The sequence below is a fragment of the Hyla sarda genome, chromosome 4 (genome assembly GCF_029499605.1).
Source record: "Hyla sarda isolate aHylSar1 chromosome 4, aHylSar1.hap1, whole genome shotgun sequence".
Taxonomy (NCBI): Eukaryota; Metazoa; Chordata; class Amphibia; order Anura; family Hylidae; genus Hyla; species Hyla sarda.
This window is the reverse complement of record NC_079192.1, coordinates 120,835,440-120,856,084: the sequence shown is the minus strand read 5'-3', so window position 1 is coordinate 120,856,084 and position 20,645 is coordinate 120,835,440. Positions and strand designations below refer to the sequence as shown.

At 43.0% G+C, this 20,645-nt stretch overlaps 1 protein-coding gene and 1 non-coding gene across 3 annotated transcripts in view; one reads left to right on the top strand and one right to left on the bottom strand.

The window, feature by feature from the left end:
• Positions 1-15,087, bottom strand: part of POLG (DNA polymerase gamma, catalytic subunit) — a 92,929-nt gene extending 77,842 nt beyond the window's left edge. The window contains exons 1-3 of one of the 2 annotated variants that reach the window (XM_056571929.1): positions 14,825-15,087; positions 5,058-5,688; positions 3,052-3,247 (exon numbers count right to left, since the gene is read on the bottom strand). In XM_056571929.1, coding sequence (XP_056427904.1) covers positions 3,052-3,247; positions 5,058-5,638 — 777 coding nt within the window. In that variant the 5' untranslated portion in view covers positions 5,639-5,688; positions 14,825-15,087. The remainder of the gene's footprint in view (positions 1-3,051; positions 3,248-5,057; positions 5,689-14,824) is intronic. The other variant, XM_056571931.1, reaches the window with a different exon arrangement.
• A 133-nt stretch (positions 15,088-15,220) lies between these two features.
• Positions 15,221-15,293, top strand: TRNAR-UCG (transfer RNA arginine (anticodon UCG)). Its single transcript has one exon. It is a non-coding gene; the product is annotated as a tRNA-Arg (tRNA).
• Positions 15,294-20,645: the final 5,352 nt, after the last annotated feature.

The following is a 20,645-nucleotide window of genomic DNA, read 5'->3' as shown; positions in this document are numbered from 1 at the left end:
GGATAAGTCTTTGTTCTCACTTCGGATTTTCCGGCCAAACAAAATCCTGCATACACGGCAATGTCTGCAGTGGGGAAATCCACTAGAACATCAAAAAAGTTCAATGTTCTTGTGGAATTTCCTGGGTGGATTTTCCGCCTCCTAGATTTCCACAGTGTGCTCTCTGCAGCGGAATCCCATTGCCAACAAAATCCACAATTTTGCTGTGCCTGAATTTCTGAGTGAAAATTCAAAACGGAATCCATCTCGGAAATTCCGTGGTGTGAAACCGCCTTATGAGTCTGATTTTGGTGGGGGTATGACTGACCCCTGCAATCTAAAGAAAATGGACCCATGACTCCAATCATTCTCAGTGGGAGACATAGGAGATGGCCAAGTACAGCGCTAAGAATCTCCTGCAGTTCCCATAGACACTGGAATGGCCAGTGATAGAAGTCTCGACTGCTTGTTTTGGGGATAGTGGGGGCTACCAACAGTCTGATACCCCCAAGAAAAGACACACGTCCCCAATTCTTTGAAAAGAGGAAATGATCTGTAATGGTGAGACAACCCCTTTAGCTAAGAGTTTCTACCAAATTTTCCTAAAATCTCCTAAAAAGGATGAAAATGTGCTGCATTTCTTAATTGCAGATGGGACCTGGACAAATCTTGGTGCAGGTCTCAATTACTAGAGAATCCCAAGCACTAGCCATAGTCATTTACCGATAATTCCGGGCTGCACTTTAACTTGACCTGCCTGAAATTCAGAAATGAAAGCACTAGCTGCGGCTGTTAGCGGTGCGTGTTAGTGGGCCTAATATTTACATAGCTGATGACTCTGCTATCCCCCAAGCTACACAGCATAGTGTCTGCAGCCAGGTGAACTGACAGTGCTGCCTGCCAATCACTGGCAGAACCCTGCTTCGACTAGTGACCGGCTGAGTGGCTCTGGGAAGAAAAGCATAGACGGGGTGCTCTGATATCAGAGACTACGAAGGAGCAAGTTAAAGACTTTATTATTTTATTAGCCAGGCTGGGGACATTACTGTAAAAAAAAAAAAAAAAAAAAAAACACATTTTACACCAGATAAACTCTTTAAGGGTTGGGTCACAGGCTCCACATTCGCGGAATATTTAACGCCGCAGATTTTGCTACAAGCATACAGGGCTACCCGGCAACAGCCCTGTATGTGAAGTAAGGTTTGGAGACGGGCCCACGCGTCACAGCCACGTCAGCGTGCCGGGACCAGCCGCCAAACATTACTGCACATACCGGGCTGTGGTGGGGTAGCCCTGGTGTCTGCTCATAGCATATTCCACAGCGTATTTCCTGCAGTGGATTTTCAACAGCGCGACATACGCTGCCGATGCGCTACGTGTGACCCTAATGGTTTAATCTCCTTACTGCACACTGTTATACCCTGAACTCAATAATAAAATAATATGGTAAAAATCTCCCTCTAAGGTGGCTGAAGGCACCCAGGTTGTTATACGTTGCTTATAGGTCTCTATTCTATGAGATTTTGAGCGCGGATTCAAAAAATTAACTTTAACAAAATAGCAAGTCATGCACAAGTGGCCATGGAGTTGATGAAGATGGTATTGGCTGCTGTGGTCACAAGTTGTGTACAATGCGTCATCCTGCCCCACCGAAGTTTCAGATGTTAAATACCATAGTCAGCACTTGTGTAATAGCTCTGCATCTCTTACATCGCCATTTTTTGCTATTCTCTTTAGTTATTTTTACAGTTTGTTTCCAGCCTGAACAGTGCAGAGCACTCCTGCTGGTATCTGAGAGTCCAATATACAAGATCTGTTGTTCTCAATATATGTCGGGATTTAGTGATTTGTGTGCATAATAGTTTACTGCTGTGAATGGTCTGCGTGTCCCTCTGACTGCTGAAGCCCCCAATAACCCTGTTGCTTGTTGTTAATAAGTGAAGCTGTAGCATGCATTGAGGAACACAATATCCATACAGGAAAGAGAATACAAATAATCCTAACAAAAGAACCATCCACAATTAGCCAGTTTATTACTAGCAATTGACCTTTTCTCTGCACTGTAAAAGCTGCACAATTATTAAAAACAGGTATATTCCCATAACAGAAAGGGAGGGCATGTTGGTAGATAAGCCATCACTTTCTGATCTGTGGGGGGTCGGACTGGTAGAGCTTGACTGATCCTGAGAATAACGGGGAGGATATGCTGACTTAGCAATACAGCATCTTTATTGTTCTTTCCTGTTCCCCCCCATTATGCAGGGAAACTGCAGGGAATCTACATTCAATGGTTGTGTGTCATACTATTGTTCCTTGCACAGCCATACAAATAAGATATATTTCATTTTTGCACATTTTCTATTTAGGTGAAGGGGGTTTGATGTAGACTCCCATATAGTTCCTTTTTAAAGAGTAAGGTCTCCTGATGTGTCTACAGTATATCAGTAAATACTCATCTTTTCTTAAAGGGAGCCTGTGACTGGATTTTATTCTATATAACTGGTGGCAACAGATCCCAATGTGCTTTAACCCATTCTGCAGGGCAGTTTTAAAACTGTCCAACATTGTATGCAAACATCCTTTAAGTAGTCATAGCGCTCTGGGCTCTAATCAAAGCTACTCATGCGTGATTGACAGCCCAGCACGGTTGTAGTCACCGCTCTGCTCACACTGAAGTCTTGCACATGCCCAGAAGAAGTGCTATCCCTGGGCATGAAACCGTTTCTGGGCTCATGAGACTTCAGTGAGCAGAGTGGTGACATCAGGCCATGCCAAGGCTATTAATCTGATGGCAGGTTCCCTTTAAAACTCTGTACTGTTCCAACTAAACATTTGTGAATACGTTGACAACTGGGTGTTACCATTTTCTTGTTGGGGGGGGGGGGGGGAGGGGTCTCTACAGTCTAACACTGTGAGCACTGACCGGAAAGTGTCTAAGTGTTTAGTGGCACGCCTACAACTAATAACTCCCAGTAGGTAGAAAAACAGGTTAACTCTATAGACTGTCTTCCTCTTTATATGGGGGCATACCAGCATAGCTTTACTCCTTTTAGTTTAGGTAGAAGTGCTTACTTTGAGGAGATACTGTTCTTTAATGAGTGCTCTATCAAAGCTGACGTTGTGTCCTACCACTAGTCTCTCCGTCCAACTGGGTTTGTTCAATGCATTTGATTTTATGGACGTCTCAAGTGGAATAAAATCGGATAGAGACATTTGGTTAGACCATGTATATCGGTCTTCTATGAGCCGTCTGCTACACCACGAATACCTATAAATAAGGAATATACAGATATCACTTAAAGAGGCACTGTCATTATGAAAAATGTTTTATATTCTATAGTACTACTGATAAGATGACTTTTCTAAATATACATTTATTGAAAAAAATGTAAATTTTACTATAAAAAATTAAAAATGAAAATAGCCGCCACTAGGGGTCATCTGTCTTTATGCAGACAGACTACTCTGTATTTTGCAGCATACTGGATACAGGCTGTAAAGCGCGTTGGTATCCAGTATAGGAGATCACCATTGCACCACTACAGCCTTCTGATGTTCCTAAACTACAACTCTCACGATGGGAGTTGTAGTTTTGCAATAGCTGGGGGTACAATCTTTGTAAAACTCAGTTTTAGAGCTGTGTATTCCCCAGCTGCGTGCCTCCAGCTCTTGCAAAACTAGAGACAAAGCATGTGTGCGGGCATGCTGGGATTTGTATTTTTGCAACAGCTAAAGGCAACACTGCTCTAACACAGTGCTTTACAGACACTGCAGCTCCAGCTATTGCAATGCAAAACTACAACTCCCAGCATGCTTGAACAGCCAAAGCTTTCTCTGACTCCTGAATGAAAAAGAAGCTGATCAGACATTCAGGAGTCTGTGAAAGCTGAATGACACACATAGTGACAGCTATGTTGATTAGCATCCAGCTTTACTAGGATAGAAAATGTATGCATAAAAACTACTGTGCAGTGATTTGCAGACTGCCCAGAGAAGAAAGGGTTAGGCTGCTTTCCCACTATGAAGTTCTTCCGTTTTAAAGAGCCGTTAAAATGTTCCGTTATGAAAACCCTTAAAAATGTCCGTTATAAAATCCCATTAAAGTCTATGGGATTTTTACATTATCCGTTTTAACCAGTCATAGCCCATTATTAAGAACGGACGTTATTTGTGACGGGAGAAAAAACGGTACATGCACTATTTTTCTTCCGTCACAAAATAACATCCGTTATTAATAACAGGCTTTGACAGGTTAAAACGGATAATGTAAAAATCCCATAGACTATAATGGGATTTTGTAACGGCCATTTTTAAGGGTTTTCATAACTGTACATTATAATGGCTAATGGCTCTTTAAAACGGAAGAACTTTATAGTGTGAAAGCAGCCTTACAGAGTGCAGTGATTTGCAAACTTTCATACTGCTTCCAGACTCAGAGCAGATGAGCCATCCACAGTGAGGGAGAGAGACGGAAACACCCCCTCCAGAAGGCAAGAAGAAAAAGCAAGTGAGCAACATATAAAGGCTATTTGTTAGGGATATATAGGTCCTAGACACATAAAAATGATATGTGCATGATCAGGGTTAGGTACTGAGTAACATATCCCTATTTATCTTTTTTTGCACTATGACAGGTACGCTTTTAAGGGGTATTCCAGGAAAAAACTTTTATTTTTTTACGATCAACTGGCTCCAGAAAGTTGAGCAGATTTGTAAATTATTTCTATTACAAAATCTTAAATCCTTCCAATAGTTATCAGCTGCTGAAGTTGAGCTGTTCTTTTCTGTCTGACAACAGTGCTCTCTGCTGACACCTCAGTCTGTCTCAGGAACTGTCAGGAGTATAAGATGTCTGCTATGGGGATTCGCTCCAGCCTGGACAGCTCCCGAGACAGGTGTCATCAAAGAGCAGTTAGACAGAAAAGAACAACTCAACTTCAGCAGCTGATAAGTACTGGAAGGATTAAGATTTTTTTTTTATAGAAGTCAGTTGATATATGTTAAAAATTTTTTTTTCCTGGAATACCCCTTTAAATGCTCTAAAACACCCAGGATTTAATGCCCTGATAAAATCTCACCAATGTTGGGATGAAACAGCCACAGCCATTGTTGGACATTGTCCCTCAGACATGCATACTTCCACATCAAACACTAATGCTTGCTCATCTGGAAAGTCAACTTGTTCCTTCCCGCCCTCTTTGGTGTACTTGGTCCAGCCAGTTTGCCAGGCCCACTCTTGAGGCATGTCTGGAAGTTTACATTGCAAGAGCTCATTGGCTGCCTTTAGATAAGGAAAACTTTGTTTCTGAGCTAGAATTTGGAAGTGCTCTTCAATGTTGCTGCCATACATCTTGGGAAGCTTTATATTCACATCTTGAAGGTTAGAGGTCTCCTGACCCCAAAGTTCATGGCTCCTCAAATGATCTATGCTCTTCAGAGTGTCTTCTTCACAATATTCTACTTGTGCAACCTTGAATATTTGCTCATGAAGTCCTTTAGACAGCATCTGTATATTGAGGGGGTTCATACGTCTCTGTGATGTATCAGCAACGTGGTCTTCATTCAGTAAATGGGAGGTCATTGTGCTTTTGTGGCATCTCAAGTATATCATCCTCCAAGCACATGACAAACATGGCCTCTTCCTAAGAAGTCGCTGCATTTTCTCTGATTTTGAAAAACTTCTTTTGGTATAAAAGTTCCTATAAAACCCTGCAGAAACCAAGTAAGAAAAATGAGGTCATGTTATCACATCTAAAGCTCTGTACTATAGGATGTACAGTATATGATTAAAGGGGTACTCCGGCGCTAAGACATCTTATCCCCTATCCAAAGGATAGGGGATAAGATGCCTGATCGCGGGGGTCCTGCCGCTGGGGAACCCCATTATCTTGCACGCAAGAATGCAAGCCTATGGGAGGGGGCATGACAGCTGTCCCGCCCCCTCACATAGGCTTGCATTGACGGGGGCGGGGCCGTGACGCCACAATGCTCCGGCCCCCGTGATCGCCAGTAATCAGACCCGGAGCAAACGTGCTCCGGGGACTGATTCTAATGGGGTGCTGCATGCAAGATCACGGGGGTCCCCAGTGGCGGGACCCCCACGATCAGACATCTTATCCCCTATCCTTTGGATAGGGGATAATATGTCTTAGCGCCGGAGTACCCCTTTAACCCCTTAAGGACCGGGGGGTTTTCCGTTTTTGCATTTTCGTTTTTTGCTCCTTGCCTTTAAAAAATCATAACTCTTTCAATTTTGCACCTAAAAATCCATATGATGGCTTATTTTTGGCGCCACCAATTCTACTTTGTAATGACGTCAATCATTTTGCCCAAAAATCTACGGTGAAACGGAAAAAAAAAAATCATTGTGCGACAAAATTGAAAAAAAAAAACGCAGTTTTGTAACTTTTGGGGGCTTCCGTTTCTACGTAGTACATTTTTCGGTAAAAATGACACCTGATATTTATTCTGTAGGTCCATACGATTAAAATGATACCCTACTTATATAGGTTGGATTTTGTCGGACTTCTGGAAAAAATCATAACTACATGCAGGAAAATTAAAATTAAAATTGTCATCTTCTGACCCCTATAACTTTTTTATTTTTCCGTGTATGGGGCGGTATGAGGGCTAATTTTTTGCGCCGTGATCTGAAGTTTTTAACGGTACCATTTTTGCATTGATAGGACTTATTGATCGCTTTTTATTCATTTTTAAATTATATAAAAAGTGACCAAAAATGCACTATTTTGGAATTTGGAATTTTTTTGCGCACACGCCATTGACCGAGCGGTTTAATTAATGATATATTTTTATAATTCGGACATTTCCGCACGCGGCGATACCATATATGTTTATTTTTATTTACACTGTGTTTTTTTTTTATTGGAAAAGTGGGGTGATTCAAACTTTTAATAGGGGAGGAGTCAAATGATCTTTATTCACTTTTTTTTTGCAGTGTTATAGCTCCCATAGGGACCTATAATACTGCACACACTGATCTTCATCATTGATCACTGGTTTCTCATAAGAAACCAGTGATCAACGATTCTGCCGCATGACTGCTCATGTCTGGATCTCAGGCACTGAGCAGTCATTCGGCGATCGGACAGCGAGGAGGCAGGTAGGGGCTCTCCCGCTGTCCTGTCAGCTGTTCGGGATGCCGCGATTAGCCGTGGCTATCCCGAACAGCCCGACAGCTAGCCGGCAACTTTCACTTTCACTTTTAGCCGCGCGGCTCAGCTCTGAGCGCGCGGCTAAAGGGTTAATAGCGCGCGGCGCCGCGATCGGCGCTGCGCGCTATTAGAGGCGGGTCCCGGCTTCACTATGACGCCGGGCCCGCCGTGATATGACGCGGGGTTACTGTGTAACCCCGCGTTATATCAGGAGAGCAGGACCAAGGACGTACCGGTACGTCCTTGGTCCTTAAGGGGTTAATACACGTTTCTCACATACGTGTATTAAATATTTTATGATATCTTTTCAAATGACAACACTAGCAGAACGTCATTTCTTCACAGTGTTTGCTAGCAGCGGAAACCCAGCAGAGAGCAGCAGCGGCGACGTCAAGAAGCTCCGCCCATGCTCCAAATCGGCCCCGATATGGCTGAAGATTGCGGAAGAATCAGAATACAGAACAGGACCAGGTAAGTATCGTTGTCATCAGTGTCACCTGCACTACCTATTTGTACCGACAGGTTAGTGAATGTGAAACTGATGACAGATTTCCTTTAATGCTGTATCCTCTCAAAATAACGCAACACACAGCCATTAATGTCTAAACCTTGGCAACAAAAGTGCACCCCTAAGTGGAAATGTCCAAATTGGGCCCAATTAGCCATTTTCCCTTTCATGTTACAAGTGTTACAAATTCTTAGGTGTGAATTAGGAGCAAGTGTCTTAAATTTGGTGTTACTGTTCTCACACTCTCTAATACTGGTCACTGGAAGAATTGTTGCCCTACATAAAGATGGCCTAGGCTATAGGAAGACTGCAGCACAGTGGGTAAGACAGTACAGCGGTGTCACAGGACAGGTTCCACTCAGAATAGGCCGCGCCATGGTCAACCAAAGAAGTTCTCCGCATCATATTCAGATTTTGTCTTTGGGAAACAGAGATGATTGCTGCCAAGGTTTAAGTGTGTGTGAGTGTGGGGGGGGGGGGGGGGGGGAGTCAGCCTGTCAGTGCTCAGAAATTACGTCAAAGTGTAGGGTCACACATGACGAATTTTGCTGCATATTTGCAGCTGCGTATTTTCTTATACATTGAAGTCAATACAAAAGTATCTGCGTATTTTGCTACCCATTGAATTCAATGGGTAAGAAAATATGCAGCAGTGTGACCCTACCCTAAGAGAGTAGTAGACAGGAAAAAACAGGGGATTTTGGGTGGAGCGTTTCTGCTTGTAAAAAACTGGACTCAACAGCCGCGGTTGCACAGGACAGAAGGATTTATTGAATAGAAAATGATAGGACAACGCGTTTCGGAGCTAAGAAGTGCCTTCCTCAGGTCCACAGAGATCAAATGAGTGCGTCCTGTAGGTGTTTGCTGTGCATTGGCGGTGTCACCAATTTTTCCCCCCTAGTTTTGGGGAAGAAAAAGTGCGTCTTATACGGCGAAAAATACGGTATATCAGGGATATGTTGCCTTCCCAATAATAGGTATAAAGTGCATAGTGCAAAGAATAACATATGGTATGCGGAGCAGGGAAAGAAAAATATCACCCAATTAGCAGCAAGATATATGAAAAAATTGTAATCATTACCCAGTGGACTCTAGGATAAGCCAGCCTCCACCATCCGATGTTTCGCACTCAGGCTTCTTCCCCGGAAGAGGAAGCTGGCTTATCCCTAGAGTCCACTGGGTAATGATTACTATTTTTTCATATATCTTGCTGCTAATTGGTTGATATTTTTCTTTCCCTGCTCTGCATAATGTTATTCTTTGCACTATGCACTTTATACCTATTATTGGGAAGACAACAAATCCCTAATATTGTGGTTACATTGCACTGCCAGTCTCCATTTTTCAGTTTCCATCAGCCGTACTCTTTTGTAATTTTATGTGATTTTAAAAATGTCTGTCCTTTGAGCATTTATGTCTAATAAAACTATGTTGTTATTTGATCTATACGCTTTCTTTTTGTTTGTTTTTTACTATGTCCATTATGAATAAAGTTTCACTTGTTTGATTGAAATTCCAAGAAAAAAACTGTGCAAAGTCAAAAACTGTATGGTGAAAACCCGGATGGAACCGTACACACATACAGTTTAGTATGGTTCTCATTGACTCCCATGTTAAAAAAAAAATTATACGTTTCAATACAGTTTTTCACCCGGACCAAAAACCGTGGTAGGCTACGGTTTTGGGTACGGGAAAAAAACTGACTAAACCGTACAGGGTGCAAAACGGATACAACCTGATGCATCTTTTGGCATACGGTTTTCAATGGAGAGTCAATGCATATGGTTTTCAAATTGAAAACGTATACGGGAACTGTATTGCAAAAACGCGGTGTGAAGCCAGCCTAAATAGTGTGGATCTAAGACTGCATTCACATCACATATGGCAGCCGGATCCAGTGGGAGAAGCTGAAATACCGGCTGCTGCAGTACCCCCGCTGGACCGGTTTTTGGACCGTATCCAATTTGTTCCCGGACTGAAACAAACCATGGTTTTCGATCTGGCAACAAAAGAGATATGGTCCAAAAATGACCCGACCCACTAGCTGAATACTACCTCTGGCTTATTGAAATGAATGGGACAGGGCACAAGTCCGGTTGGGGGAAGGCAGCAGACTGTTTTTAGTTTCTCCAGCTGCCATATGCCCCAAATATGATGTGAATTTAGCCTAAACAAGTTTTAAAGTGTGGTCTGGGCCCATGTCGCAGTTGATAAATCAGCAACTACAGCAAAACGTTATCCATGCCACCCTACATTCAAGTCACCAATTTTTTGCGCAAATCACCCATTGTGCTAAATATTGCGACTTTTTAAAAACAAAAAAAAAGGGGGGTGAAACCAGTGATAAACCAGTGTATGTCACGTACAGTGGTCCCTCAAGTTACAATATTAATAGGTTCCAGGATGACCATTGTATGTTGAAACCATTGTATGTTGAGACCAGAACTCTATGGAAACCTGGTAATTGGTTCTAAAGGCACCAAAATGTCATCCAAAATAGGAAAAAGTGAGGATTAAAGAAAAATAAGTAGATAACTAATATAGATAAAGTAAATTCTTTCATATAAAAGTAAGAAAGATCTGCTGGGAGCTGTAATCACTGTCTATGTCAGTGTTTCCCAAGCCGGGAGCCTCCAGCTGTTGCAAAACTACAACTCCCAGCATGCCCGGACAGCCAAAGGCTGTCCGGGCATGATGGGAGTTGTAATTTTGCAACAGCTGGGGGCACCCTGCTTGGGAAAGACTGGTCTATGTAGAAAACAGGATCTTCTTCAGGGTCCTGAACAGTACACAGTGTCCTAAAAAAGTAACATGGAGCCGCCCTAACCTGGTGTCCAAAGGAGCAGGTAACCCTGGTACAGGTAAAGTGTACAGAACATGTAATACCTTCCTGTACTGTAGGGGGCGCTACCAGACATCAGTCAGTGCATACGCTTCAGGAATACAGGGGTTTTAAAAGTAAAATGCCCATTCTGATTGGTTGGTTCTTTCAGCCATTGACATGTTTCACAGATCTTGACTGTCTGTACATTGTATGTTGAGTCTGGTTTCAACTTACAATGGTCCAGGAAAGACCATTGTATGTTGAAACTATTGTATGTTGAGGCCATTGTAAGTTGAGGGATCACTGTACACTGTTGACATGATGCTGTAGATAACCACAGGCCTCAGCGGTCTTTTCCTGAATGTAAGGCTCATGACCACCGAGGCCAGTAATTCTCTACAGCATCATGTAAATGGTGAACACCAGGGGTCTTCAAACCGTGGACCTCCAGCTGTTGCAAAATTGCAACTCCCAGAATGACCGGACAGCCAGGGGGGGGCCAAAAATGATCTGCAGCATCACGTGAATGGTGTATGCCAGTGGTCTTCAAACTGTGGACTGGGAGTTGTAGTTTTGCAACAGCTGGACGCACACAGTTTGTCCACTGTCCATTATTCAAAGCCTGTAGAAATCTATAAATATAAAACTCAATGGCCGGCATTTATCATTGTAGGTGTAAGTGAAGCATTTATCATTGTAGGTGTAAGTGAAGCATTTATCATTGTAGGTGTAAGTGAAGCATTTATCATTGTAGGTGTAAGTGAAGCATTTATCATTGTAGGTGTAAGTGAAGCATTTATCGTAGGTGTAAGTGAAGCATTTTTCTACACCTTTTTTGTGTGTGCTGGTAATGTGTAGGAGAACCGAATTTATTAAATGGTCAAAGGGCATTTGATAAATTTTGTGCAGGTCACATTTTCTGAAATTTCTCTCTTCACATACACCAAAAAGCTAAGCGAAGTCTGGGATGGTGTAGTTTTAGAGACTTTTCAGTGGCTTTGTGCCTTTTTTGCTCCTTTTCACAAAAAGGCGCAGTTGATAAAACCCGTCCATATCATGTGTATTTCCAAAATCAGTGGATTGCAACTCAAAATCAGCAGAAATGTGTAAACCAAAAGGGGCAAAAAACAGTATAAAGACAATGATAAATGTGGTCCAATGTGTGTATCAGGGATGTGGAATTCCCCCGACGCCCGGGACATTGCAGTCAAGTAGTGTGGACAAGTAGTTTTTTTATAAAATTTCCACACCCCTGTGTGTGTTCCAGCATCACAACCAAACGGCTAAAGCAGCGGTCTTCAAACTGTGGCCCTCCAGATGTTACAAAACTACAACTCCCAGCATGCCCGGACAGCCAACGGCTGTCCGGGCTTGCTGGGAATTGTAGTTTTGTAACATCTGGAGGGCCACAGTTTGAAGACCACTGGGCTAAAGATATTAACATGAAACTTGGCAAACACGTTACTTATATGTCAACAACAAACATAGAATAAGTGATTTAACCCTTACTCACCCCCATTTGTCAGGGGCGGGGTTTATGTTTAAAGTCCCATATAAGTCTTTGGGAAATATATGTTACTGCATAACTTCCAAACGGCTGGAGATATTTCGATAATACTCAGTCAAATGTTACTTATATGTCCACTTAAAATATGGGATAGTTAATTTAACCCTTAACTACCCCCATTTGTGAGGGTCGGAGTTTTTGTTTAAAGTCCCATGCAAATCAATGGGAAATGTATGTTCCAGGAGTGAGGAAATAAAAAAATAAAAAAAAACTACTTGTCCAAGGGACTAAAGTGGAACACAATCTACTTGTCCTGATAGATAAAATAATTTCAACCAAAATAGTAAGTAAATAAGGTCTTTATTAGTTTCTGCACTTTCATTGTTTCCTCCTTGTCCCATAATAGCCATAACTCTTATTTTTCCATCTACAGACCCATATGAGGCTTGTTTTTTGCGGGGAAGTATACTTTGTAATGAAGCCTTTCGTTTTTCCATAACTTATGCTCTGAAACAAACCAAAAATTATTTGTGAGGTGAAATTAAAAAAAAAAGCAAATTTTGAGGTTTTTTTTTTCGCCTTTCACCTTGTGGACAAATTTACATATTACTTTGATACTTTACGTCGGCCTGATTACACCAATACCAAATTTTAGTTTCCCTCACGTTTTAATAATTATTATTAGTTTTTTTTTTTACTTTTTAATTTAAAAAAGAAAACCCCTGCCCCCATAATATTTTTTTTCCATATATACTGGGCTGTATGAGGGCTAATTTTTGGGGCCATAATATGCTGTTTGTATCGGTACCATTTTGGCATTGATCAGACTTTTTGAACCCTTTTTTACTTCATTTTTTCTGGAATATTATAAACATAAAAAAGCTATTCTGTGATTTTTTTTTTGATTTTTTTTTTTTTTTTACGTTAACACTATTTACCGTAGGGGATATAAAATGTTATTTTTTTAATAGTTCAGTCAATTATGCACGCGCCAATACCAAATATGTTTATTTTTATTATGTTTACATATTTTTATATGGAAAAGGGGGGTGATATGAACTTTTAGGTTACATTCACACGGGTGGATTCATTTGCGGGTTTCCCGCTGCGTATTTGAAATGGGGCAGGCTCTTCTCCGCTGTCCACAGCAGATTTTCTGAGCCGGAATTTACGCTGCGGAAAATCTGCCGCAAGCCCCATTGAAGTCAGAAGGGTCTTCGGTGGATATTCTGCAGCGGAAATTCCGCCACGGAAAATCTGCTGCGGACAGCTGAGAAGAGCCTGCCCCCTTTCAAATACGCAGTGGGAAACCTGCAAATAAATTTGCCTGTGTGAACGTACCTCTAATATGGAAGGGGTTAATGGGTGTTTTTAAACTTCATTAAACTTTTCCTTTATTTTTTTTTTATTTTTTATTTTTTTTTAGGAGAAAACATTTAGATTCCTCACACAGATCAATGCAGTTCTATTTAACTCTATTGATCTGTGTTTATTTGGTTGAGCCTGCTCAATCAAATGCAGATCTATGGGGGCAGCCATGGATGCAGAGGTAAGCTCTCCGGCTACCTCCACAGGGGATTGCCCCCCTGCGATTGCGCTGCGCATGCCCGGGGGGGGGGGGGGGGGGGGGTGATCCCATGCAAGTCTGCATCCGCCCCTACACCTCACACTGGCATTATAAAAAATAAAGCAGGAAGTCACTCGGGCCCTGCTTGCCCGATACAGGGCTAAACCTATGAAAAATTCACCTGCCCGGCATCCGGAACTACATGTCACGTATGGCTGGAGATATTTCAATACCTGGTACACATATTATTTATTTGTCAATTAAAAAGATATGATACAATATCTTCATCACATATCAGTCCCACCTGAGGACAGGATATAAGGATGGGATATGAGGACGAGATAGGAAGACGGGAAATGAGGTCAAGATAGGAAGTCAGGATATGAGGTCGGGATATGAGGTCAAGATAAGAGGACGGTATAGGAGGTCGGGATATGAGGACGGGATAAGAGGTCGAGATATGAGGTCAAGATTGGAGGACAGGACAGGAGGAAAGGATATGAGGAAGGGATATGTGGACAGGATATGGGGTTGGGATAAGACAACAATATATGAGGACGGGATATGAAGTCAATAGCTTCCTGCTTTGTTGATTTTCCTCCCTAACAAGGATTAGGGTACATGCACACCACGTTTTCACTGTACGGGTGCTGGATCCGGCTGGGGGAGGGGAAAACCATGCGCTCCCGTACCCCAGCCGGATCAGTGCGGAAATCCATTGACTTTAATGAGCCGACTGGAGTCACCGTTTTACTCCGGTCGGCTCATTTTTTAACCATATCCGGTTTTCTGACCGGACCTCAAAGTGTAGTATACTACGGTTTTAGGTCCGGTCAGGAAACCGCATACCGGTCAAAAATGAGCCGACCGGAGTAAAACGGTGACTCCGGTCGGCTCATTAAAGTCAATGGATTTCAGCGCCGTACAGTGAAAACGTGGTGTGCATGTTCCCTTAGGAAGGAAAAACCGGGCAACGGCGGGTACTCAGCTAGTGATACTATATCATTCAAGTTTCCATTCTATGGACTACATGACCTCCCCCTGACCCTTAGGAATGGTATCGATAACTAATTATTTGTTCTTCAGGCTGCAGTGACGTCTCGTCCATCATGACGTCACATGACTCGGACATTCCATCAGCACATACTTGCGGGGGTCCTTAGAAAGTAGTTAGTTGTTTTATAAGACAATCCCTTCAAGTCATTGTTTGTATGTTTACAACATAGGGTGACATGTGAGAACTGTAAGCAAAAGATACACCTACCGGCAAGTCACGCATGCTCCCTGGCGATGTTACTATTCCTCCATACGGTACCGCATGTGAGTGAACACGAGGTATACCCCCGCCCCCCGCTGTACTCTGTGTATGAGCTCCAGCACGTGTACAGCCTCATATCTTCCCCCAGTGTGTGCGGAACGGGCTGCTGGTCTCTGTTATTTACCTTACTCCCCGATGAGGCCTTTAAAGCCGGGGACTAAAGTTGCACAGCACGGAGAGAACATCACTAGGTGACGGATATAACGCCCCCGTAGACAATTTACGTAAGCGACGTGAAACCCAGTTTAGTGGGAGGGGTAATGGTGAAAAGGAGGGGTAATGGTGAAAGCCAGCGGAGTAAGAAGTAGACAGCGCATATTCTTACCAAAGCTAGTACGAGAAGGCCGCGTGGCCTAATGGATAAGGCGTCTGACTTCGGATCAGAAGATTGCAGGTTCGAGTCCTGCCGCGGTCGATTTTTTTCTTTTTCATATTTAAAACAGATTATGATTTAGATTGAATTTTCTTTATTAACCCTAAGAGAACACTACAAAATCTATTGTGAAAAAAAAAAAATATTTGCCCTGCGGCAGCGATTACCCTGTTTGACTCTGTTCGGCTCCTTTTAAACCCGTGTCCGGTTTTCTGACCGGACCTAAAACAACCATAGTGTACGACGGTTTTAGGTTCGGTCAGAAAACCAGATACAGGTCGAAAATGAGCCGACTGGAGTCAAACAATGACGCCGGTCGACTCATTAACCCCTTAAGGACCCGGGCTTTTTCCGTTTTTTCATTTTCAATTTTTACTCCTTAACTTTAAAAAATCATAACTCTTTAAAATTGTCACCTAAAATTGAAAATTATGGCTTATTTTTTGCGTCACTAATTCTACTTTGTAATCACATTAGTCATTTTACCCAAAAATCAACGGTGAAACGGGGAAAAAAATCAATGTGCGACAAAATTGATGAAAAAACACTATTTTGTAAGTTTTGGGGGCTTCCGTTTTTACGCAGTACATTATTCTGTAGGTCCATACGGTTAAAATGATACCTACTTGTATAGGTTTGATTTTGTGTCACTTCAGAAAAAAATCATGAATACATGCAGGAAAATGTATATGTTTAACCCCTTAAGGACCCAGCCATTTTACACCTTAGGACCCGGCCATTTTTTGCACATCTGACCACTGTCACTTTAAACATTAATAACTCTGGAATGCTTTTAGTTATCATTCTGATTCCGAGATTGTTTTTTCGTGACATATTCTACTTTAACTTAGTGGTAAAATTTTGTGGTATCTTGCATCCTCTCTTGGTGAAAAATCCCCAAATTTGATGAAAAATTTGAAAATTTTGCATTTTTCTAACTTTGAAGCTCTCTGCTTGTAAGGAAAATGGATATTCCAAATATTTTTTTTAATTCACATATACAATATGTCTACTTTATGTTTGCATCATAAAATGTACGTGTTTTTACTTTTGGAAGACACCAGAGGGCTTCAAAGTTCAGCAGCAATTTTCAAATTTTTCACAAAATTTCCAAACTCACAATTTTTCAGGGACCAGTTCAGGTTTGAAGTGGATTTGAAGGGTCTTCATATTAGAAATACCCCACAAATGACCCCATTATAAAAACTGCACCCCCCAAAGTATTCAAAATGACATTCAGTAAGTGTGTTAACCCTTTAGGTGTTTCACAGGAATAACAGCAAAGTGAAGGAGAAAATTCACAATCTCCATTTTTTACACTCGCATGCTCTTGTAGACCCAATTTTTGAATTTTTACAAGGGGTAAAAGGAGAAAATGTATACTTATATTTGTAGCCTAATTTCTCTCGAGTAAGCACATACCTCATATGTCTATGTAAAGTGTTCGGCGGGCGCAGTAGAGGGCTCAGAAGCAAAGGAGCGACAAGGGGATTTTGGAGAGTACGTTTTTTTTTAAATGGTTTTTGGGGGGCATGTTGCATTTAGGAAGCCCCTATGGTGCCAGAACAGCAAAAATCCCCCACATGGCATACCATTTTGGAAACTAGACCCCTTGAGGTACGTAACAAGGAATAAAGTGAGCCTTAATACCCCACAGGGGTTTCACAACTTTTGCATATGTAAAAAAATAAAAATAAAATTTCACTAAAATGTGTGTTTCCCCCCAAATTTCACATTTTTTCAAGGGTTAATAGCAGAAAATACCCCCCAAACATTGTAACCCCATCTCTTCTGAGTATGAAGGTACCCCATAAGTTGACCTGAGGTGTACTATGGGTGAACTACAATGCTCAGAAGAGAAGGAGTCATATTTGGCTTTTTCAGAGCAAATTTTGCTTGGGGGCATGTCGCATTTAGGAAGCCCCTATGGTGCCAGGACAGCAAAAAAAAAAAACACATCGCATACCATTTTGGAAACTAGACCCCTTGTGGAATGTAACAAGAAATAAAGTGAGCCTTAATACCCCACAGGGGTTTCACGACTTTTGCATACGTAAATAAAAAAAAAAATCACTAAAAGGTGTGTTTTCCCCCCCAAATTTCACATTTTTGCAAGGGTAAATAGCAGAAAATACCCCCCAAAATTTGTAACCCCATCTCTTCTGAGTATGGAGGTACCCCATAAGTTGACCTGAAGTGCACTACGGGCAAACTACAATGCTCAGAAGAGAAGGAGTCATATTTGGCTTTTTGAGAGCAAATTTTGCTCGGGGGGGCATGTCGCATTTAGGAAGCCCATATGGTGCCAGGACAGCAAAATAACCCCCACATGGCATACCATTTTGGAAACTAGACCCCTTGCGGAATGTAACAAGGTGTAAAGTGAGCATTTACCCCCCACTGGTGTCTGTCATATCTTTGGAACAGTGGGCTGTACAACATTTTTAATTTGCACAGCCCACTGTTCCAAAGATCTGTCAGATAACAGTGGGGTGTAAATTCTCACTGCACCCCTCATTACATTCCGTGAGGGGTGTAGTTTCCGAAATGGGGTCACATGTGGGGTTTTGTTTTTTTTGCGTTTGTCAAAACCGCTGTAACAATCAGCTACCCCTGTGCAAATCACCTCAAATGTACATGGCGCACTCTCCCTTCTGGGCCTTGTTGTGCGCCCCCAGAGCAGTTTGCGCCCACATATGTGGTATCTCCGTAGTCAGGAGAAATTGTGTTACAAATTTTGTGGGGCTTTTTTCCCCTTTACCTCTTGTCAAAATGAAAAGTATAGGGCAACACCAGCATGTTAGTGTAAAAAGTTTATTTTTTTACACTAACATGCTGGTGTAGACCCCAACTTCACCTTTTCATAAGGGGTGAAAGGAGAAAAAGACCCCCAAGATTTGTTAGGCAATTTCTCCCGAGTACGGCGATACCCCATATGTGACCCTAAACTGTTGCCTTGAAATACGACAGGGCTCCAAAGTGAGAGCGCCATGCGCATTTGAGGCCTGAATTAGGGATTTGCATAGGGGTGGACATAGGGGTATTCTACGCCAGTGATTCCCAAACAGGGTGCCTCCAGCTGTTGCAAAACTCCCAACATGCCTGGACAGTCAACGGCTGTCCGGCAATACTGGGAGTTGTTGTTTTGCAACAGCTGGAGGCTCCATTTTAGAAACAGTGGAGTACCAGACGTTTTTCATTTTCATTGGGGAGGGAGGGGGGCTGTGTAGGGGTATGTGTATATGTAGTGTTTTTTACTTTTTATTTTATTTTGTGTTAGTGTAGTGTAGTGTTTTTAGGGTACAGTCACACGGGCGGGGGGTTACAGCGAGTTTGAGCTGCCGAGCAAAATTTGCTGCATCGCAAACTTGCAGCCCAATACCCACTGTAAGCCCCTGCCCATGTGAATGTACCCTGTACATACACAGGGGGGGGGGGGCTCCAGCTGTTGCGAAACTACTACTCCCAGCATGCCTGAGAATGTTTGGGAGTTGTGGTTTTGCAACAGCTGGAGGCACACGGGTTGGGAAACACTGAGTTAGGAAACCATGTTTCCCAACCAGTGTGCCTCCAGCTGTTGCAAAACCACAACTCCCAAACATTCTCAGGCATGCTGGGAGTAGTAGTTCGGCAACATCTTTAGAGCCAGATGTTGCCGAACTACAACTCCCAGCATCCTTGGAGTTGTAGTTTTGCAACATCTGGAGGACTACAGTTTGCAGACCACTAATACAGTGGTTCCCAATCTGTGCCCTTCCAGATGTTGCAAAACTACAACTCCCAGTATGCCAAAACTGTCCAGGCATGCTGGGAGTTGTAGTTCTGCAACATCTGAAGGGCCAGATGTTACAGAACTACAACTCCCAGCATGCCTGGACAGTAAGGGCATGCTGAGGATGTGTAGTTTTGCAACATCTGGAAGGGCACAGTGGTCCAAAAACTGTGGACCTCCAGAAGTTGCAAAACTGCAAGTCCCAGCATGCCCAGACGCCAAGGGCTGTCTGGGCATGCTGGGAGTTGTAGTTTACAGGGTCCGAATACAGCAATGCATGTCGCTTTACGGCGACGTGCATTGCTGTAAAGGGCCCGACCGCGGCTGAAGATCTACTCACCTGTCGCCGCCGCCGTCTTCATCGCCGGGATCCGGGTCTTCAGGGACGAGGTAAGTACCGGGGCCGGTCCCCAGCACTCCCCCGTTCCCCGCCGTGTCCTCCGGTCTTCCTCCTGTCCTCTCCGGACTTCAAGGGGCCGGGCAGGACGGGAGGAAGTAACCGCCCCCCCTCCTGCGATTGGTCGGTTAACTAACCGACAGATCGCAGGGAATAGGAGGAGGGGGCAGGCTTGCCACCTCGCTCCTATGCTTTAGCATGGTCCTGGCTGTCTGTGACAGCCGGGATCATGCGAAATTACCGGGTGGTCGGGTCCCAGAGACCCGATCAGCCCGGTATCGCCGCAGATCGCAAGGGCGATTTCCCTTGCGATTTGCGGCGATCCCCTCGGCGTTTGCCCCCCTCGGCGTTTGCCCTGAATGCCTGCTGAAGCATTTCAGCAGGCATCCGGTTCCGATCTCTGCCCGGCGAGCGGCAGAGACCGGAAAACGCCAGGACGTACGGGGATGTCCTGGGTCCTTAAAGCCCATGGTGCGGGGACGTCCCTGTACGTCCTGGGTCCTTAAGAGGTTAAAATTGTCATCTTCTGACCCCTATAACTTTTTTATTTTTCTGCATATGGGGCGGTATGAGGGCTCATTTTTTGCGCCGTGATCTGAAGTTTTTAGCGGTATACTTTTTGTTCTGATCAGACTTTTTGATCACTTTTTATTCACTTTTTTGTGGTATAAAAAGTGATCAAAAATGCGCTATTTTGGACTTTGGGATTTTTTTGCGCATACGCCATTGAACGTGCAGTTTAAAAAGCGGTATATTTTTATAATTCGGACATTTCCACACGCGGCGATACCACATATGTTTATTTTTATTTACACTGTGTTTTTTTTAATCTTGGAAATGCCGGGTGATTCAAACTTTTATTAGGGGAAGGGATAATTGAAAGGGTTAATGATTTATTTACACTTTTTTATGCAATATTATAGCTCCTATAGGGGGCTATAACATTGCATTAACTGATCTTTTACACTGATTGATCCATCTCCATAGGAATGGATCAATCAGTGTTTTTGGCGATTGAATGCTCAAGCCTGGATCTCAGGCTTGAAGCATTCATTCGGCGATCGGACAGCGCAGGAGAAGGTAAGAAGACCTCCTCCTGTGCTACAGCTGTTCGGGATGCCGCGATTATACCGCGGCGATCCCAAACAGCTCCCTGAGCTAACCGGCAACTTTCACTTTATGTTTTTAGCTAAAGGGTTAATAGCGCGCGGCACCACAATCAGTG